The 19,265-nt window shown below is 43.4% G+C and overlaps 1 protein-coding gene across 1 annotated transcript in view; it reads right to left on the bottom strand.

Moving 5' to 3' along the window:
* Window positions 1–19,265, bottom strand: part of XIRP2 (xin actin binding repeat containing 2) — a 79,390-nt gene that overhangs the window by 32,985 nt on the left and 27,140 nt on the right. Inside the window, exon 3 of the mRNA XM_082236539.1 lies at window positions 11,973–12,098. Within this exon, the coding sequence (XP_082092665.1) occupies window positions 11,973–12,098 (126 nt within the window). The remainder of the gene's footprint in view (window positions 1–11,972; window positions 12,099–19,265) is intronic.

The raw sequence follows: 19,265 nt of genomic DNA, 5'->3' as shown, positions 1-19,265 counted from the left end.
TAGCAAACGATATTTGTTAAATTAATTCTCATACTTTTGATTTTAAAATGTCTTTAGAATGCAATTCTATAATCAAATCTGAAGTTTATGCTGAAATCCTAATCCTCTTTAACTATGAGTAACCCCAATTTAATTCAATAGGTCTTATTTCTGAGTATACATGGTTTGGATGGTGTTATAAGTCCATTTGAAGTGGTGCTTGCTTCTGAGTAGAGATATATAACTGCACTGTCTTGTCTATTTCAGCTAGTTTCTTGCTGCCTTCTCTAGTGTTTAGCTTCATTTTTAGTATATTATTTCAGTATTAGCAGATTGTTTCTTACATAGATAGTAAGACCACTAGGTAAGACCTGTCTTTGGGTCAAGCAGAAAAGAGGTATCCATAATGGGTCTCCAAAATAGATAGTGTATTGCAAATTCACTAGGATGTATGTCACTGGAATACAATGGGACTGAGACCTGGGTTAAATGTGAAACAAACTCACCCATGCTGGGTTCCATGCACCTGGTGTCACACCTGTTGGCATCTACATGTGCAGCATTAGTACACAAGTGATCTGTGCCTCAGGAGTATTTTGTGCTAGCATGTTCATTATGCACACAGAACCGGTGACACTGTGTGCGCAATTCCTTTTCTTCATTTTTGCTCAGCACATTTAAACCGGGCTGTATTTTTGTAAATGCGGAATCTAATATAATCTGACAGATGGAGGCATTCACATGGCATCTTCAGTTTGCTTCCAGCGCAGCCATGATGTGCATTTTGTGGCCTTTAGCAAGTCAGCATTAGCTATCCCACCAGGATGCCATGAGGATGAAAGGAGATCATTGCAAGTGTGGCACCCTGAGTTCTTCAGAAGCCAGAATAGAAGGATTACTAATAAATATATTTATTGCAATCCAGAGATGAGTGATGTTTGCCCTTTAGCTGGACTTTGCTTTCAGTTCTGCTAGAAGCAAGTACTAACCATTATTCAGCCACTCGTTTTATGTGAAGAACTGCACATAGCTCAAAAAGCTTGCACAACTAATATACAATACCTTTGTAATTAAATGGTATCAGTGCTCAAATTACAGACAGCAGAAGAGAATCAGAGCTGAATAAAGAGGAGTCAGCCACACCTGAGGCTGCTGTACCACTCACTGGGGAATTGGACCAGGTTCACTGTGTGCTCCTACAGAAGCTTGGGCTGATGATTTGGAAGCCATGGAACCTGAGGCTGGTGGTCTGGAGTCTGCAGAGCTTAGGTCCTTAAGGGACGCTGCTAGCCCCAAGACAGATAGAGGAATCGGACCTGCCCAGCAATGCAAGGAGAACATCAGAAGGAAGGTCACAGAAAGAGTAAGTACTTGTCTTCAGGACAGAGTGCTGGCCAGAACCACAGATGCCAGGCCAAGGTGGTGGAGCCTGGGGAAGGTAGACTGAACGAAGAGATGTATTAGGTCTCGGTTCATCTCCAGTCTTCCTCAGAGCAAGTTGTTCACTTGGTGCTGCAACCACAGAACTGCCTTGCTGCCTTGGCCTCATGGGTACCCAATGAGTATGGTCAGAACCATCTTCCACTCGGACACTCAGGATGGGGTGAGTTAAAGCCAAATCAGTGTCTCGGATCCAAAATGTTCCTCCTAGTAGAATATCCACAGCAAATACCGTATTTTTTGCACCATAACACTCACTTTTTTCCTCCTAGAAAGTAAGGGGAAATGTCTGTGCGTGTTATGGAGCGAATGCCTGCGGGTGGCAGGGGGGGATCTGCTACAGTCGTGAGCAGAGGATCCATGGTTCCCCTTCCTTCCCTCCTTTGTGGTTACAAAGCATGGATCCACATGGATCCTCAGGATTTTTGCATTGGGCTACTCCAAACTCACTGTCAAATCACATGTCTGTGGCCAGAGCATGAACCACAAAAATCATATATCTACTATTTCGTTTAGAATATTTTTTTTCTTGTTTTCCTCCCCTAAAAACTACGTGCGTGTTATGGTCTGGTGCGTGTTATAGAGCGAAAAATACGGTAATTTGAATGAACGCTTACAGAGGAAATCATTCAAGGAGGATCCTGCCAGTGATCAGAAAAGAGCAAGCCTTCTTCCTTCAGCCTCCCAGATCTTACAATGTCATGGAACTGATATGCTTTCCTGGTTCGTTGCTAGCTTTCAAAAATGAAGATTTAACTTGCTTTCCACTGTTTATTGCCAAATGTTCCTTCTAGAACAAAGATCTTTTATAGTAAGACTGTACTGTGTGCTCCTACACACACACACTCTCCTGAAAGGAGAGGCAAACAGCTATTGACTTGAAAACTGCAGTATGAAAGAAAATTCACGGTAAAATCGGGTATTTTTTGCCTATTTGACTCTAATGCACAACAATAACATTAGCAGATTTTTTCCCCTAAGGAACATGGGCTCAACAATCATTATTATTTCTAACTGAGGTGATGCATGCTTCAAGTCCAATGTTTAAAATGCATCTTGATCAAGCTTCTATTGCTCTCTTTGGTACACTGCATTGAATATTGACCCAAGATACTAAAGTTAAATAAGGACAGGATGCCGTCCTGGATTTCCTTGTTACCATTAGCTACATGAATCCTGGCTTGCAATAGGGCAACACAGCAGACCTGATCTTTATATTTGCTCGGGTGGCTTAAAACAGCTTTCAAACTGGGAATGCATCACATTGATTAAAAGGAATTGAATAATTTCCTGTGACAGGCTATGGATTCCCTTAAGAGTTGTCAGAAATCTGTGGACAGAAAACCCATGCAGTTTCAGAAGGGGAAGTGAATGCATAACTTGATTAGATGAGATTTTTTGCTGGAGGCTACTCTCCCTGTCTGTCTCCCATATACCTCAAGGGATATGACTACCATATGCATTTCGATTTACACTTATTTTTAGCATTAGGTTTACTTTAAGTAAGTGAAATGCACTAAGCATAGGTAAGTACCAGTTGAGATTGCGCCCGTGAGAGTGTAGTACATTACTGACAAATCATGTTAAATCAAATGGTGAGCACCTTTTCTTTTTTTAACTAGGGGTGTGTATTATTTATGATCCTACAGAAGAGAAAGCTCCATTGGATATAAATACAGCACCATCAATGAAAGCAGCAGAAGAAAAAAAATTGAGCTCCTAAAGGATTAGGTAAAGGTAAAGGGACCCCTGACCATTAGGTCCAGTCGTGACCAACTCTGGGGTTGCGGCGCTCATCTCGCTTTATTGACCAAGGGAGCCAGTGTACAGCTTCCTGGTCATGTGACCAGCATGACTAAGTCGCTTCTGGAGAACCAGAGCAGCACACGGAAACGCCATATAATAATAATAATAATAATATCTTTATTGTCATTGCCCCCTTCAGGGACAACGAAATTACTTGACTGCTCCATAAAAACACTAATTAAACAATACAGTATAATACAGCAAGGGAGGTTAGATGACTTTCAAAGTCCGGGCTTCCCATTCAGGGCCGAGATCGCTCTGGAGAAGAAGTTGTTCTTAAGACGGCTCGTTCTTGTCTTCATCATCCTGTATCTCCGTCCCGATGGCAAGAACTCGAAGAGACAGTGACCAGGATGCGATGGATCTTTTACTATGTCCAGTGCCTTCCTATGGTACCTTGTGGCATAAATCTGCTCTAAGGTGGAGAGTGGGCAGCCAACAATGCTCTCTGCTGCCTTAACAACCCTGCACAACCCCATCCTGTCCTGAGTGGTACAGCTTCCGTACCACCTTCCCACCGGAGTGGTACTTATTTATCTACTTGCACTTTGACGTGCTTTCGAACTGCTAGGTTGGCTGGAGCAGGGCTGAGCAACGGGAGCTCACCCCGTTGCTGGGATTCGAACCACCAACCTTCTGATCGGCAAGCCCTAGGCTCTGTGGTTTAACCCACAGCACCACCCACGTCCCATCCAAAGGCCAGGAAACTCTGAGTAAATATGCAGAGGACCAAGCTCTTGTTTTTATCCAGACAGTCCCACTTTCTGCTCTGCCCTATTCTTTTAAGACCAAAAAGATAATCTCTGTTCTCTCTGTGAGTGTCTTTTGTGCCCGGAATTCCTTTTCAGCTCAGCCCAAAAGACTATGGTAGTTGTTTGTTTGTTTTTAGCCTTGCAGTACATATTGCTGCTAATAGGATTTATTTGTACAAAGCCTGCATACATAGAAGACAAAGAAGATGCCTAGAGGTCTGTGCTTGTTTTGGTTTTTGGTTTTTTTTTACAAACCTGTAGTAGGTATGCTGATTTCTTCTTCATGATGCATTTGAAAATCAAATTAAGAGTGGCGTAATTCATGGGACATTATTAATTGGGCAAAAGCTTCTTTTCAGTCTCAAGAAGTTGAAAGTTTAGTATTATACTAAACTTCTAATGCAGGGACATCCAACCAGTCAACCGCGATTGACAGGTCGATCCCCGGGTGATAGTGGATGATTGCGGGCTCACTTTCCTCTGTGGGGGAAAAATAGCATCCCCCCTGCCCCCACTCCCGCCCCCTCGGTCTTCCCTTCATTCATGCATGATTGCAAAAACAGAAGACGGAGTTATTGCTGCTGTGTTTACTACTCAGTAAGCATTTCATGGTGCGTCCCCCCCAAAAAGCAGCAGAAGTATGGCATCCCCCCCAAAAAAAAGCTCAACAACTTTGGCCTGCCTCCCTAGCTCAACAACTTTGGGTTCCCTCCCAAATGCTAGATCACTGCTAGATTTTTTTATCCGGGAGTAGATCGCAGTCTCTTGGGAGTTGGACGTCCCTGTTCTACTGCATGCACATCCTATCTCCTGCTGTAAACCAGTCCCCCCCCCAAAAAAAAACTTGGGTCTGCCCAGCTGTTTTTGAACTACAGTATTCATCATCCCTGACCACTGACCCTGCTAGCTAGGAATGATGGGAGTTGTAGTCCAAAAACAGCCAGAGACACAAGTTTGAGAAACACTGCTGTAAATACTACACAAAGAAGATGGTCTTTTCGCTTTATTGTGGGAAACCTGCCAGGTTCTCTCCCACCTCCCATCTCCACTCAAATCTAGTCCTTGGCTGAAGTATTTGGCCCAGTCATTTTCATACATTTTGAGGAGAATGTCCTCTGATGATTGGATTAATCTTTGGGGAATGGACAAATTGTTAAGAATTTTCATCGTTGACTTCAAATTCAAGGTGCTCTCAGTTTGTTCATTTCTTTTTTAAAACAACAGAAATGGCTTTCCACAGTGTAGCTGCTCAGGCTCCATTCTCGGAACAGACTGCTCTTTGGGACTAATGCTACATCATGACATGTACAATATAGTGTTCTCATACACATCACTTGGCTGGAGAAGTTACCTTCGGAGAAGTGCAAATTGTGAGAGTTGGCTGTGTTTTGATTTGCATATTGTTAAGTGTGAATCAAGCAAGTTTGCCTTTAAATGAAAACTGGATCAAATCCCCCCCCCATTCCCAGTTAAAAAGTAACATGGGAAGTAATTATTAACTACATGGAAGGGAACAGCTACTTCTGACCAGCCTGGAGAGATCAGGGAACTGCTAACATGGCATAAAGTACCTGAAGATAAAGCCCAGTATCAATAAAAACACTTTTAACACACTCTAAAAGGCTTTATTTACGCTTGTTTTGGCTGACCTCTATAACTCACTCCTGGTTTTTCTGCTGAGGCATGTTAAACTGTGGCACCAATGAAATGTACCGTGCCACAGAGAGCTGTCAGAATGGTTCATTGTATCACCATAGCTCGCAGAATTTCTGACTGTAGATATGAGATGGTCTGAGGAAATTTCATATGCAAACCTATTAAATATAGGCCTTTTGTGTTTCACACCTTTAATTATTTTGGCTTTTTTCTCCTTCAAGTTTCACCTAAATTTGCTTTCCTGTAATGGAGGGTTAGCTAACATGGTGCCCTCCATCTGTTGTTGTTGTTGTACTCCTGCTCCCTGTAGTACCAGCCAGCTTGGTTAATAGCCAGGAATGATGGTAGTTGAAGTTCAGCAATATCTGCAGAGCACCACATTGCTCACTTAAAACACAGAATTTCTATGTGGTGCACGTAAAATGTTTAAACAAAATAACCCTCTAGGATAAGGACACTTAAAGCTATCCTAGAAACAGAAAACTACCTTTAATTCCTGCCAAAATAGGAAAGTCTTTTTCAAGCACCTGAAGTTTACCAGAGAGGATGCCTACCTAATCTCAACTGGAAGGGGGTTCTATAGGATTTTGCCCCCAATACTAAATGCATAGCTTCTGGTAGTTACAGGCCATGTATCTGAACCATGGGGAAGAGGGGGGCTAACTGAGATTCCTTTCAAAGATCACAGTGGTTGGGCAGAGATATAAGGCATCAGGAGGTGCTGAAGGTATCTTGCACCCAAGGGCCTTGTACATTAAGACAAGAACCCTGAACCTGGTCCAGTATAATATGGTATAATAAGTATAATAAGTACCAGTGTTATGTGCTGACATGTTCCCATCAACAATCTAGTCTCAGCACTGGGCACCAGACAAAGCAAAAGGGTAGGCCCGTATGGAGCACATTGCAATGATCAAGCCTTGAGAGCGAATGCTCATTAAATAGCCAACTTTGTCTAATACTCCTGTAAACAAATCATGATGAAGGGTCATCTGGAAGCTGCACTAATGACATATCCAGGTTGTCACATTATCAAGACATGTGTTTCCCTGCACCTGTGCAGGGAACAATGGCTGCCTGCTGGAGGAGAGAGAGAAAATGCAGAATGTGTTGATGTCATAACACGGCCTCTTCCAGAAGAGTTTGCAACACCAGCCCTGTTACGTACTGAAGTTCTCACCCTGGGCCAGCAGGGGCATACTGTAGATAGTTATGCAAATGAAGGATCGAAAGTGATGTTCAGTGATTGGATAGTTTTAGAAAGTTGCAACAGTTACGTTGTTCTGGAGCTCTATATAAGCAGGCTGACTGAGCTCCTCAGTTCAGTTCTGTTCCAGCTGACAAATAAAGAGCTGCTTTGGAAGAATCACTGTGTCGTCTGATATGTTCGCCCACAACCTAACAAGCCCTGCCTCACACACAACCTGTATTCCCATATTAGGTATCAGTGGGTTAATTTAAGGAAGCATAGTGAAGTATTGTCAATGGCTAATTTTAAAATTCACAGGGTGATAGCCAGTTGTCAATGCATGAGTGGAATGGACTTCCCCTTCCCCTCCTCCCCTTTGGAGCTCTAACCAAGGACATCCCAAGAGGAAGAGGAAATCCTGTTGTACAAGCAGTAGCCCCCTCACACAACATTGGGTCTCACCCAGAGTTTAAAAGCAAAGCAGCCTAGATGCAAAATGGATTTGTTTACAGTACAACCACATACACACACAGAAACTCTCTCACATACATTTACTATACATTATGGTATACTCGCGGGACACGGGTGGCGCTGTGGGTAAAACCTCAGTGCCTAGGGCTTGCCGATTGCATGGTCGGCAGTTTGAATCCCTGCGGCGGGGTGAGCTCCCGCCGTTCGGTCCCAGCTCCTGCCCACCTAGCAGTTCGAAAGCACCCCAAATAGGTACCGCTTTCTAGCGGGAAGGTAAACGGCGTTTCCGTGTGCTGCGCTGGTGCTGACTTGCCAGAGCAGCTTTGTCACGGTGGCCACGTGACCCGGAAGTGTCTGCGGACAGCGCTGGCCCCCGGCCTCTTAAGTGAGATGGGCGCACAACCCTAGAGTCGGACATGACTGGCCCATACGGGCAGGGATACCTTTACCTTTACCTTTACTATGGTATACTCAGTCCCTGGTCCATACATGCCAGCTCCTAGGGGCTGAGGCTGTTTTGGCTCCCCTGGTTTTTTTAAGAGGGTCGGACTCCCTCAATGTTCAGAGGGCATTTGGCTCTGTCTCATGGCTCCTTGTGACAACATTAGGACGTCACATCAGGCCCCTCAATCAACTTGAGAAGCTGGTGCCTCTGCCCAGTCCTAGTCAAGATTCCAGGCTACTCTGAGTAATTTCAGGCTGCTTCATCCTAATGGACTTCTCTGGGAATAAGAACCAAGAACCTTAACCTTTATTTGAAACCAGGCACACAAACCCAGGCACGGACAAACACGATATGACATTTCTCTAGGGATGAAACATTTCCTAATACAGATTTTGTGTGAAAGGATTTAATCGCAATTCTCCATGTGAAAACCCGTGATTTCATTGACATGTACCTCCAGCATTAGACTCAAAACATTTTCTGGTGATGCTTTTAATTCTTTCCATATTCACAACTGGAGAAAAATCCTGCCTTCGGATACAGAGTTCTCATTTTATGTAAATAAAACCTGCTCACGTTGATACCCAAAGGCAGCTAGCTGTCTCACTGTGGACTGTAAAAGCTGGATGACATAATTGACAGTGACCTTGTGTATGAATGACCTTGATTTAAAGCACCTCGAGACCATGGAATTTTATTTATTGGTTCAGCAGAGTTTTAGACTAACGTCATTTTGTTGTTTCATAGATGAGCGCTGAGCATTAGAGTAAATGTGGCTGTTTATCAAGCCGTTACTATTTCTCAAAATGAACAGCACATAGATAGTGCAATGAGTTTCATTATACCATCCCTTACATATTCCAAAAATCATTAACTTGGCTGCAACAGTTTTTTTCCATGATATATGATAATGAAGTAATAAAATACATAAACCTCTTATCTAAACCAACATTTGGAAGCTGCGTTTATATGGCTTTGTGTAGCATCTGGGTTCCGCTGTGCCATTTTTGATCTATTTAGAGAAGCTGATTAAATTTAACACAAAGAAAACAGCAAACTCTTTCCCAAAGAGAACAGCTTAGCACAGCTCCAAGAAAAATATATGCAAAACACTCACAAATAGTTTATAATGAATTATAACCCCAAAGACGTGGTTCACATTTTCATATGTTTGGGGGCCATAGAACAGAGGTGTGTTTGGATCACTGTTCTACAATATGAGTTTTGACTGGCACTTCATTCATTTGTTTGTTTTACCTTCAGATACAGTAACCACCACAGGGACGCAGGTGACGCTGTGGTCTAAACCACTGAGCCTCTTGGGCTTGCCGATTCAGAAGGTCAGCACTTCAAGTCCCTGTGATGGGGTGAGCTCACATTGGTGAGCCAGTGTGGTGTAGTGGTTAAGAGCGGTAGTCTCGTAATCTGGGGAACCGGGTTCATGTCTCCGCTCCTCCACATGCAGCTGCTGGGTGGCCTTGGGCTAGTCACACTTCTTCGAAGTCTCTCAGCCCCACTCAACTCACAGAGTGTTTGTTGTGGGGGAGGAAGGGAAAGGAGAATGTTAGCCACTTTGAGACTCCTTCGGGTAGTGATAAAGTGGGATATCAAATCCAAATTATTCTTCTTCTTGGCTGGCCCAGCTTCTGCCAACCTAGCAGTTCAAAAGCATACCAGTGCAAGTAGATAAATCAGCGCCGCTGTGGCAGGAAGGTAAATGGCATTTCCATGCGCTCTGGCTTTTGTTGTGCCAGAAGTGGTTTAGTCATGCTAGCCACATGACTCGGAAAGCTGTCTGTAGACAAACGCCGGCTTACTCGGCCTGACTGGACTTAACCATCCAGGGGTTCTTTACCTTTACCTTACGGTAACCTTGTAAAACAGAACATTGAAAATTACCAATATTCATGTGCATCCAGGAAAATGGCCAATCAGGGAAGCAGCTCATATTACTTTTTTTGTTTAAAGCCAAGTGAACATTCCCATGTCTCATCCTCTTTCAGATGGCGATGCAGGGCCGGCGCTATCATTAGGCAGGGTGAAGGGGCTGCCTCAGGCAGTTGGTTTTGACTTGTGGGATTTTCTTTGAAAACAACTTAGCCAGCTTGGGTTCCTTATGTGCATAGGGATAGGTTTGGGGAAGCTGTTCTGTTGTTCAGTCAACAAAATGCCATGGGGCAGCCCTCTTGCAAGTTGGAGAATTTCACAGTCATCAACCTTTAATGCAAGCTCTGTAATGTTTGCTTATTCGCCAACCATATGAGTATGCAGAGTTTTATGCAAGAACTAGCGATATTTAAGGATACATTGTAAATCAATCAATCAATCAATCAATCACAAACTTCATGACAATGTTGTCAAACCCAGACCATTATACTAATGGTACTCTGTTCACTGACATTGTTTTGGAGTTACCATCCAATCTGATATGCTGAAATGTATATTGCCTTGAAGTGATGATGGTAGCCATTAACAATAATTGTTATATTTCTTATCCTGTCTCTCTACCTATATAACTCTCTGTTATATTAGTTTTTGTTGTGAACTGTCCTGAGACCTACAGGTATAGGACGGCATACAATATAAATAAACAATAAAATAAAATAAAATATTTTGTGCTTCTATCTTTTTTTATGCTGTGAACTTTTTATGCTGTATTTTTATGCTGTGAACTGCTCTGAGATCTACAAATGAAGGGTGGAATACAAATTTATTAAATACTAAATAATAGTAGGAGGGACACATTACTCTGTCCCAGCTCCTGCCCACCTAGCAGTTCGAAAGCGCGTCAAAGTGCAAGTAGATAAATAGGTTACATTCTCTGGCGGGAATGTAAACGGCGTTTCCGTGCGCTGCTCTGGTTTCGCCAGAAGCGGCTTAGTCATGCTGGCCACATGACCTGGAAGCTGTCTGTGGACAAACACCGGCTCCCTCGGCCAGTAAAGCGAGATGAGCGTGCAATCCCAGAGTTGTCCACAACTGGACCAAACAGTCAGGGGGTACCTTTACCTTTAAATAATAGCAGTAGTAGCAGGCAAGAAATATGTAGGCAGATTATTTTTTAAAGTAAGAACGATTATCTCAGCTTCCCTCAGAGGTACTTGAGGAAATCCTATCAATGGATGGCTCAGTAATCTGCACAAACAATGTTGGGTAGAAATCTGTATCCTGAGGCAAAAAGTATCATCGACAAGCTGAGAGGAGGAGGACTAGAGGGCGGGCCTTATGAATAGAAGCAGAAACATTCCCTATACAATACTGGGTGGCGGATCCTGCCTTATCAATTTTGGTTTGAGTCACACTTCACAGTCCCACCAAGTAACTGTAAGGCCAAGAGACATGATCACAGTGCTTGAAGGCTTAAAATAAAGCCATCCAGACATGTGACACTTCTCAGTATCAACCCTCACCCCCAAGAAAAAAACCCAGTTAGGACCAACAACACAATTGAGGATTGAGGATTGAGTAAACGTTTAAAACAGAAAATAGTGAAGCAGATTACAGTGTTCAGCTGCATGCACAAATCTCATTAAATTTAAAAAAAAATGGAAAGAAGAAAGGGACATGTCAAAATTAATGTGATGCTGCCACAAGACAGATGAATTACAATGTGCCTGGTGGGGGTGGGGTGGGTATATGATGGGATACTTGATGATGGGCAATAAATAACAGTAGCCGTACTGTCAATAACAATATCCGTTACACAAGCAATGCCAGCAACACTGTCAGGAAGATCGAAAGCACTTACGTTGTTTTTTTGTAAACCACCAGATTTGGCTGAGAGCATGTATGTTTAACAAAATATGAACTGCAACAGACCAAGTTTGGGTTATGGTAACATGATGAAAAGATGCAGTAAGCCCTGTTCTTAATATTGACAGTCTTTAGTTGCAATCTATACACATATAAAAAAAGTTCTAGGAATGCTTTTTCCAAAAAGCGTTTTTTAAAAATACATTGAATTTTCCATAAGCTCGCCATCTAGTGTCACATTGTGTATTGCACTTAAAACACACTTAAAACGTTTTATTTGCAGCTGTATAGCTGAGTCCTGTAAATATGAATGGGCTATCACACATTTAAAACAAAAACAAAAAACCGCCCATAAAAGTCACCTGTAAGCATACACCCTGATTTATATGAAGGTGGCTTACAAGGTCAATACATCTTGCTGTTGCTTAAAACTAGGACTACCCTCCACACAAGCACCATTGCTAATTCTACTACTTCTTACCTGTACAGATTTCTGCTGGTATTGGTACTGAGCACTCTGCGATGTGGCCGTTTCTGCTTTTTCAAATTGGTTCTTCACGCTTGCCAAGCCTCCAGGTATCCTACAAGCCTCTGTTTCTTCGAGAGCCTGGTGGGACAAATAAGGGTGGTATAGTGGTTAGAGCGTTGGATTAGGATACATGAGAGGAGGGTTCATATCCTCACCCAGCCATGAAGCTTGCCGGGTGAATTGAACCAGTCGCTGTCTCTCAACCACCATCTTACTTAACCATAGTTGCTATTCTGCCTGTTCTCCCAAATGACGCTTCTGCGTTTTGTAGGATTGTTTTTGTTTTGTTTTCCTAAAAAGTCAGTTTTTTAAAAAAGGAGTTTTAAAATATTAGAAGTGCACAAAGTGTAAGATGCGAATTATTATGCATGATGTTGTTTTTTATGCAGAAAATGCCTTTTGACACTTGTTCCTTGTATCCTGAACAGCAGCTCATTCGCATACATTTCTTAATAAGCCATGCCAAAGTTAGAAAGCAAACCTATTAGGAGGCTGCCATCAAAATCCTTAAAATATGAATGGGCTGTACATTATGAAGATTCCTACTTAGAGAAGCTTGCTGTGGTATTATTACCTCATTGATTTAAAAGATTAAAGCCATACTAACAATAAGCAGATTTCAGAATCCCCTAATCCAGAGCTTCTTCAATACCATTAACTACTTTACACTGTCAGGTGTTCAGAGACAACGAAGAGATTCTGCCGCTACACAGCTACGAATTAATCTCTTTTCAAAACCAACATGCAAAGTCTCAGAGGCCCCTTCCATAACGCAGATGGATTAGCACAATAATGCACGCTGCACTCTGTGTTTGGAAAGAACTGCATTTCAGACACTGACCCAGAGAGAGCCACAAAGTAAGTTAGAAAAGCCGAGGCTCAATGACAACTTGGAAACTGGGATTCCAGCGAGACTTTTAAAACAGTGGCGGATCCACAATGCATCTGGAAGCCACTGGCTCCTGACAACCACAATGATGACTAATCACCACCACTTAGGATCTGCCCATTACCTATCTATCTTCCTTTGTTTTCCTCTGTGCTAATAGGATCCTTTTATTTTTACCATGTAAGAGCAGGAAGCAGGAGGCAGGAAGGGAGTGTGAACCAGCAGGTAATTTTAGGACAGGGGTGGGAAACTGTGAACCCCAACTCCCCCCAGCCACAGTCACCATGGCCAATGGTCAGGAAAAACAAGAGCTGTGCTTCAAAACCATCTGGGGAGCCACAGGTTCCTCATTTCTGCTTTAGGGTAATAACCCAGATCCAAAGCTCTGCCTGGAGTTTGGGTCATGCACGTGCATGTTTGGCCTGGGGCAAGCTATAGACATCATGCACAAATGCACATGACACACTGACAATGACTGCTCTTTCTAAAGAAAAGCAGCCTGTTTGAATCTAGAAGCGTGTTTCCCAAACTTGCGCAGCCAGCTATTTTTTGGGACTACAATTCTCATCATCCCTGACCACTGGTCCTGCTAGCTAGGGACGATGGGAGTTGTAGTCTAGCAAGAGCCAGAAACACTGATCCAGAAGCCTCAGGTGACCAGGAGGTGCCTCATCCTTTCTCCATTTTTTTCCGCTGGCCATTTCCCCTTTCCTCCAAACTATCCTCAAGATCCACATGTGTATGCCAGATGTGAGGGGGGAAGGAAGATCTCGAGTAAGAAGATGGCCCATCGGAAATGGTAAAGGACACACACGGCTTCTCTGATAAAATTTGCTGCAGCTGCATTGCGTGCATTTCTGTATAACATGTCGTTTGCCCCTAAGTATAGAGATCCCATTTGTTTCTTATACATCACTGTGTTGTTCTCTAATATCCAAGTGTGAGTGGGTGAAGCATATATTTCATTCTTTGGGTGCCAGCTTGACAAATCTGCACATTTGCTTCCAGCGTTCTTATATATTAAAGCTGTGAAAAACAGATGAGCACACACTTTGCAAATCTCCAATGCGCACTTTGTTTTCCAGGAATGCAAGGGGATATATTGCCAGAGTGCATTGTGCAAGTTTGTGGGATTAAAAAAAACCACAACAACACCCAAACAAACATGTTTTGGACAGGTATGAATTCACTCAGAGACTTCATAACTCCAAGGCTAAGAAACTGCCTCCCAAAATAGCTTCAAAAACATATTGATTTTTTAAAAACAAAAACAAAAAAACACATGCTACTTTGCCACTAACATCCACAAAGAAGAAGAAGAAGAAGAAGAAGAAGAAGAAGAAGAAGAAGAAGAAGAAGAAGAAGAAGAAGAAGTGGCAGCAATGGGATACTTTTTAAATGGTATATTTGCCCACTGATATCAGAACCATCTCTACCATTAGGTAAAGTGAAGAAGCTGCCTCAGGAAGCAGAAACTTGGGTGGGGGCAGGCAGCAGCAATGAAATATTGGAAGAAACAGTTGAATATGCTACACAACGTGCCTTGAACCTTCAAGCCAGCCTGCCATCCTCTGGTGTGGTGAAGGGAAAATTAAACTAGCAGTCCAGTTGGTTTCAGTATGTGGAATGGAGAGGCAGTGGCGTAGCGTGGGGGGTGCAGGGGGGGCCGGCCGCACCGGGCGCAACATCTGGGTGCGCAAATCCACAGGTTAGGGGGCGCAAATCCACGAGTTAGGGGGTGCAAATTACTTGCCTTGCCCCGGGTGCTGACAACCCATGCTACGCCACTGTGGAGAGGGGACCATCTTGATCTTCACCTTTATTCACAACGATTTACATGTCACAAGGAGTTGACTTCCTAGGTAATATTGTTACAAAAAAGAATCTCACTCATCTCCCCCACAGCAAGTAGGGGGGAGTTGCTCCCTCCCATCTGGATCTCACCTTTTGCAGATTATTATGGAAGCACAAAAAGACACGCTTTTCTCTGTATCAGGGCTGGAAACAGCATGGGAAGAATAAGAAACCCACCGAAGGGCCAAGAACATCACGTTCAAGGGAAGCGAGTGGCAAGGAGACCATGGCAAAGAGATATGAAGAAGGGTATAGTGTCAAAAAGAAAAGAACTTAAACTAAAAATCCTAGCAACGCGTCCGTCCCCTCCCAAACAAATCAAGCAAAAATTCTGTGTCATGTTCTATCTAACCTAGTGGTACAAGTAACTTTCGTTATTGTGGTTTGCAGGGCATTAGGGCCATCCAAAGACAGATGGGAAGCAGCAACATCGTGGCAGGGGGATTGGACACCACTGCTTTGTGACAAATTACCTTGCTGACTGGACCTCATTAGAATATAGCACTCTGCCTGTTTAACTGAACACTTTGTTGCAAACTAGGAGATGGTGGAAGCAGTGACCTTGGGAAAGGCTACCTCTAGCAAAAAGAGTCACGTCTTGTCTATCGAAAGAGAAGTGAACTCTAATAAACCAGGTATGGTATTTTTAAAATGTCTTTTTAAACCACCAAAAAGTCTATAAAAACACTCTCCTGATAAGGAACTGGCAACTTCACCCCCTAGTTTGGTGGGAAACTGTTCTCAGTTTAGTGCGCAGAGCTTTCCATTAAGATTTTCCACATTAACAAAAGGCATGGAAGTTCTTGTCCTGCACGGTTTGTTAAAAATCAAACCCTGTTTATGACCTTGTGTGTCAACCCCAGACACACACTTGGGGGCTGGGCTGCTCCTTCTTCCACACACACCTCTGTTGCCTTGCACAAAATCCACATGGACCTTGTTTTCCCAACAAAGACGGCTCCCTCCTGGTTCCTGCCGAATGGCAAGCATTTTGGACTATATCAAGGGAAAGTTGAGGTGTCACACCTTACATTTAGATTTGGGGTCCTCTGTTTTGAAATGGCAATTTCACACCAGGGCACTAAATAGCCAAAGCTGCTAGGATCTGACATATTTCTTCACAACAACAACAACAACCCCAAAACACTATAGCAGCTAGCAAGTCAGTGGGGAATGTAATTTTCTTGAAATGTCCAAGTCATTTTGGGTAGCTAGTACATATATCTGATGAGCAACTAGGCATGTCCTAACAAAACAGCACCGGTTTCCAAAGGATGCAAAAGACATGAAGTTACGTTTGAAGATCTATGTTTTGGCAGAGCAAATGTGAACAGCCAGTTATATTAGCAAGCGGCCATTTCATGCATGCCTAGCGCAAGCCAGTGAATTTTCAATGATTTGTGGTGGGCAATTTTAGTCTGACACTCTTTAAGCTCTCCGATGAATGTTACTTATATAAAAGGCCACTAGCAAATATCTACTGTCTGTTCAGACATCCTGTTTGGGAGAAAGTAGCTCTAATTTCAGTGTTAAGTTTAGCTGCGTATTGAGTCCTTAAATGGCACAAAACATTCAATAGTCAGTAAATTTACAATGCAAAGGTGTGTAGAGTTCATAATACAGTTCTTGGATTTGAAGAGAGATTACAGGTTTCCATTAAATTCTCTATTTTAATTATGGAAGCAGTGTATCTCTTTCTCTCTCCAGCACAAAAACAAACTTGCAATACACATTTTCTCTGACCAAAAGTGAAATGTCAATCAACCAAGCAGCTCGAATGCAACAGTTGTCATATGACAGGTAGAAAAGGTAATAATAGTAATAATAATAATATACAATGGCCCTTTGTTGGATGATTGTTTGAGGTGTTAGAAGGCAATGAGAAGCAATTGTAGGATGGTTGATTACAGTAATTTCACTATTTCCGAACAAATGAAAAACACAAGTTACATTTGAATACTGCATTGTGTGAAGGCACTCAGAGAAATATATACATACATACACACACACACACACACACACACACACACACACACACATATATGAATGAGAGAGAATATGTTTTGTCTAATTAATGTATGAGGCCTGTTCTTCAGATAGGAAGGACAGTAGCTCAGTGGTAGAGCATTTGCGCTGCATGCAGAAATTTCCAGGTTCAATCCCTAATATCTCTACAGGTAGGTAAGGCTGGAAATGCTCACTGCCCTGAAATCCCAGAAAGCTGCTGCCAGTCAGTGTGGACAATACTGAGCTAGATGGACCAAAGGTTTGTTTCAGCATAAGGCACTTCCTATATTCCTTTGTGAGTGGCAGGAATTGGCAACCCCCTCCCAGTGGCAAGTCCTGTTCCTGTGGCTCCTGTGTACTGGACTGTGTGCATGCTTAGGGCAGAGTAGAGGCATCACGACACAATATGCAAATGACCCATAGTATCCTGCACAACACACAAAAGTACACTTCATTCACCAGCCTTCTCAGCTACATATTGCAGTGCTATGCAAAAGGAGCAAGCCGTTTTCAGCTGTGCGGGTCTAAAGAACTGCAGGGCATTTGCTACTGCTGCTTCATCATGCCCAATGGACACCTGTTGGTCATACATCACTATCAGGGATGGGGAGCATGTGGCCCATCGGATGTTGTTCAACTCCAATTCCTAGGCACCAATTCCTAGGGACCTGCTCTCTCTCCCCACCCACAATGATCAGGGAGTGGAGAAGGCCGAGTGCGGAGGCAAGCGTGGCGTGGCTTCAGTGGCTGGCTCTTCTTCCTTCTGCCGCAGAGGGGAAAGAGGGAGGAAGCAGTCCCTGGTTGGTGGCAGCGACAGGAGGAGGAAGAGGCGGCCAGCCGTCGAACCCAGCAAGGTGCGGCACAACTTCAGCGGCTCATGGTTCCTTCTCCTGCTGTTGCTGCTGCATAACAGAAAGACGGGGGAAGCAGCCCCTGGCCGGTGGCGGCAACAGCAGGAGGAGAAGGCCAAGCACAAGAGGGGAGGAGCAGCTGGCCATTGAAGCCACACTGCCACTGTGTTTGGCTCTGGTCCCTAGCTCTTCCTGGCATCCTGACGTCACATACGTGTCATCACTCCCCCCCCCCAATCTTCTGTGCAGGTTGGTGCTTCTGACAGCCAGTATGACCCATGCTCAGGGATGATAGGACTTGGAATCCAGAAAAATCTGGAGGTCCACATGTTCCCCTGCTGTAGAGTTTGGGGACTAATAATAATAATAATAATAATAATAATAATAATAATAATAATTTATTTATACCCCACCCATCTGGCTGGGTTTCCCCAGCTACTCAGGGCGGCTTCCAACAAAACACTAAAATACAATAACCTATTAAACATTAAAAGCTTCCCTAAACAGGGCTGCCTTCAGATGTCTTCTAAAAGTTTGGTAGTTATTTTTCCCTTTGACATCTGGTGGGAGGGCGTTCCACAGGGTGGGCGCCACTACCAAGAAGGCCCTCTGCCTGGTTCCCTGTAACCTGGCTTCTTGCAGCGAGGGAACCACCAGAAGGCCCTCGGCGCTGGACCTCAGTGTCTGGGCAGAATGATGGAGGTGGAGACGCTCCTTCAGATATACTGGACAAGGCCGTTTAGGGCTTTAAAGGTCAGCACCAACACTTTGAATTGTGCTCCCACCAACTAAACAGCAAGAAGTAGATTAGGCAATACCTTTAAAGTCTACACATTACCTGGGTACTTCCTCTGAGGCACTTAGTAATCCCAAGCTCTAAGTATTATACGTGGAACTTTTATTTTGATACTTGTATTCTGGCACTATTAAATGGGGCTGTCAAAAGAAGATTTGTAGTTCCTTAATTGCTTGACTTTTAAACAACCAACCGATTTTCATATTAAATTTGCATATTACCCAAACTGCCGTATGGGCGTGTTTTTAATATATCAAAGAAGACAGATTTTGTTTGCGAAAATTTAAGTGATCACTCACTGTTAGCAAGGAACGGGACCTTTAATATTTTATTGCTCATTCCTCCTTACCCAGAAACACACCGAAAGCAAAACAGCCTCAAAAATAAGTATTGTGCCATGAACTTACAGCCTCATGAATTAAAATTTGCCCCATCTCTGTTTCAAGTTACCCTCTATATATAAAGCAACTATAACAGTGCATTCCAGCGCATGACTACTCAATATTAAGTGCTTCTGAGTTCAATGGGACTTGTTCCCTGCTAAGTATGTGTGTAGCAGGGATGGAGAGCTTCTCACCAGACCTCCTCATTTGGCCCAGAAACCATGCCCATCTGCCCCAAATCCGATGTCATATGTGACATCAGGTGTGGAACAGGAACAGATGCAGCTGAATTGGCAACTGTTGTGGCCAAAATCTGTAGAAAGCAGGAATGATGTCTCTGTGCATCGGAAGTTCAATCCTGCGTGGTTCAGGTGCGTGAGAGAATTCCCTTGCATTTTCACTTTCGCTGTTTCTTTAGTGGCAGCATTGAGACCCTCCACCTCATCCCTCCCTTATTTGCTCTAG

The sequence above is a fragment of the Podarcis vaucheri genome (assembly GCF_965113315.1).
Source record: "Podarcis vaucheri genome assembly, chromosome: 1".
Taxonomy (NCBI): Eukaryota; Metazoa; Chordata; class Lepidosauria; order Squamata; family Lacertidae; genus Podarcis; species Podarcis vaucheri.
The sequence above is the reverse complement of the archived record's forward strand: the minus strand, read 5'-3'. Positions and strand labels throughout refer to the sequence as shown.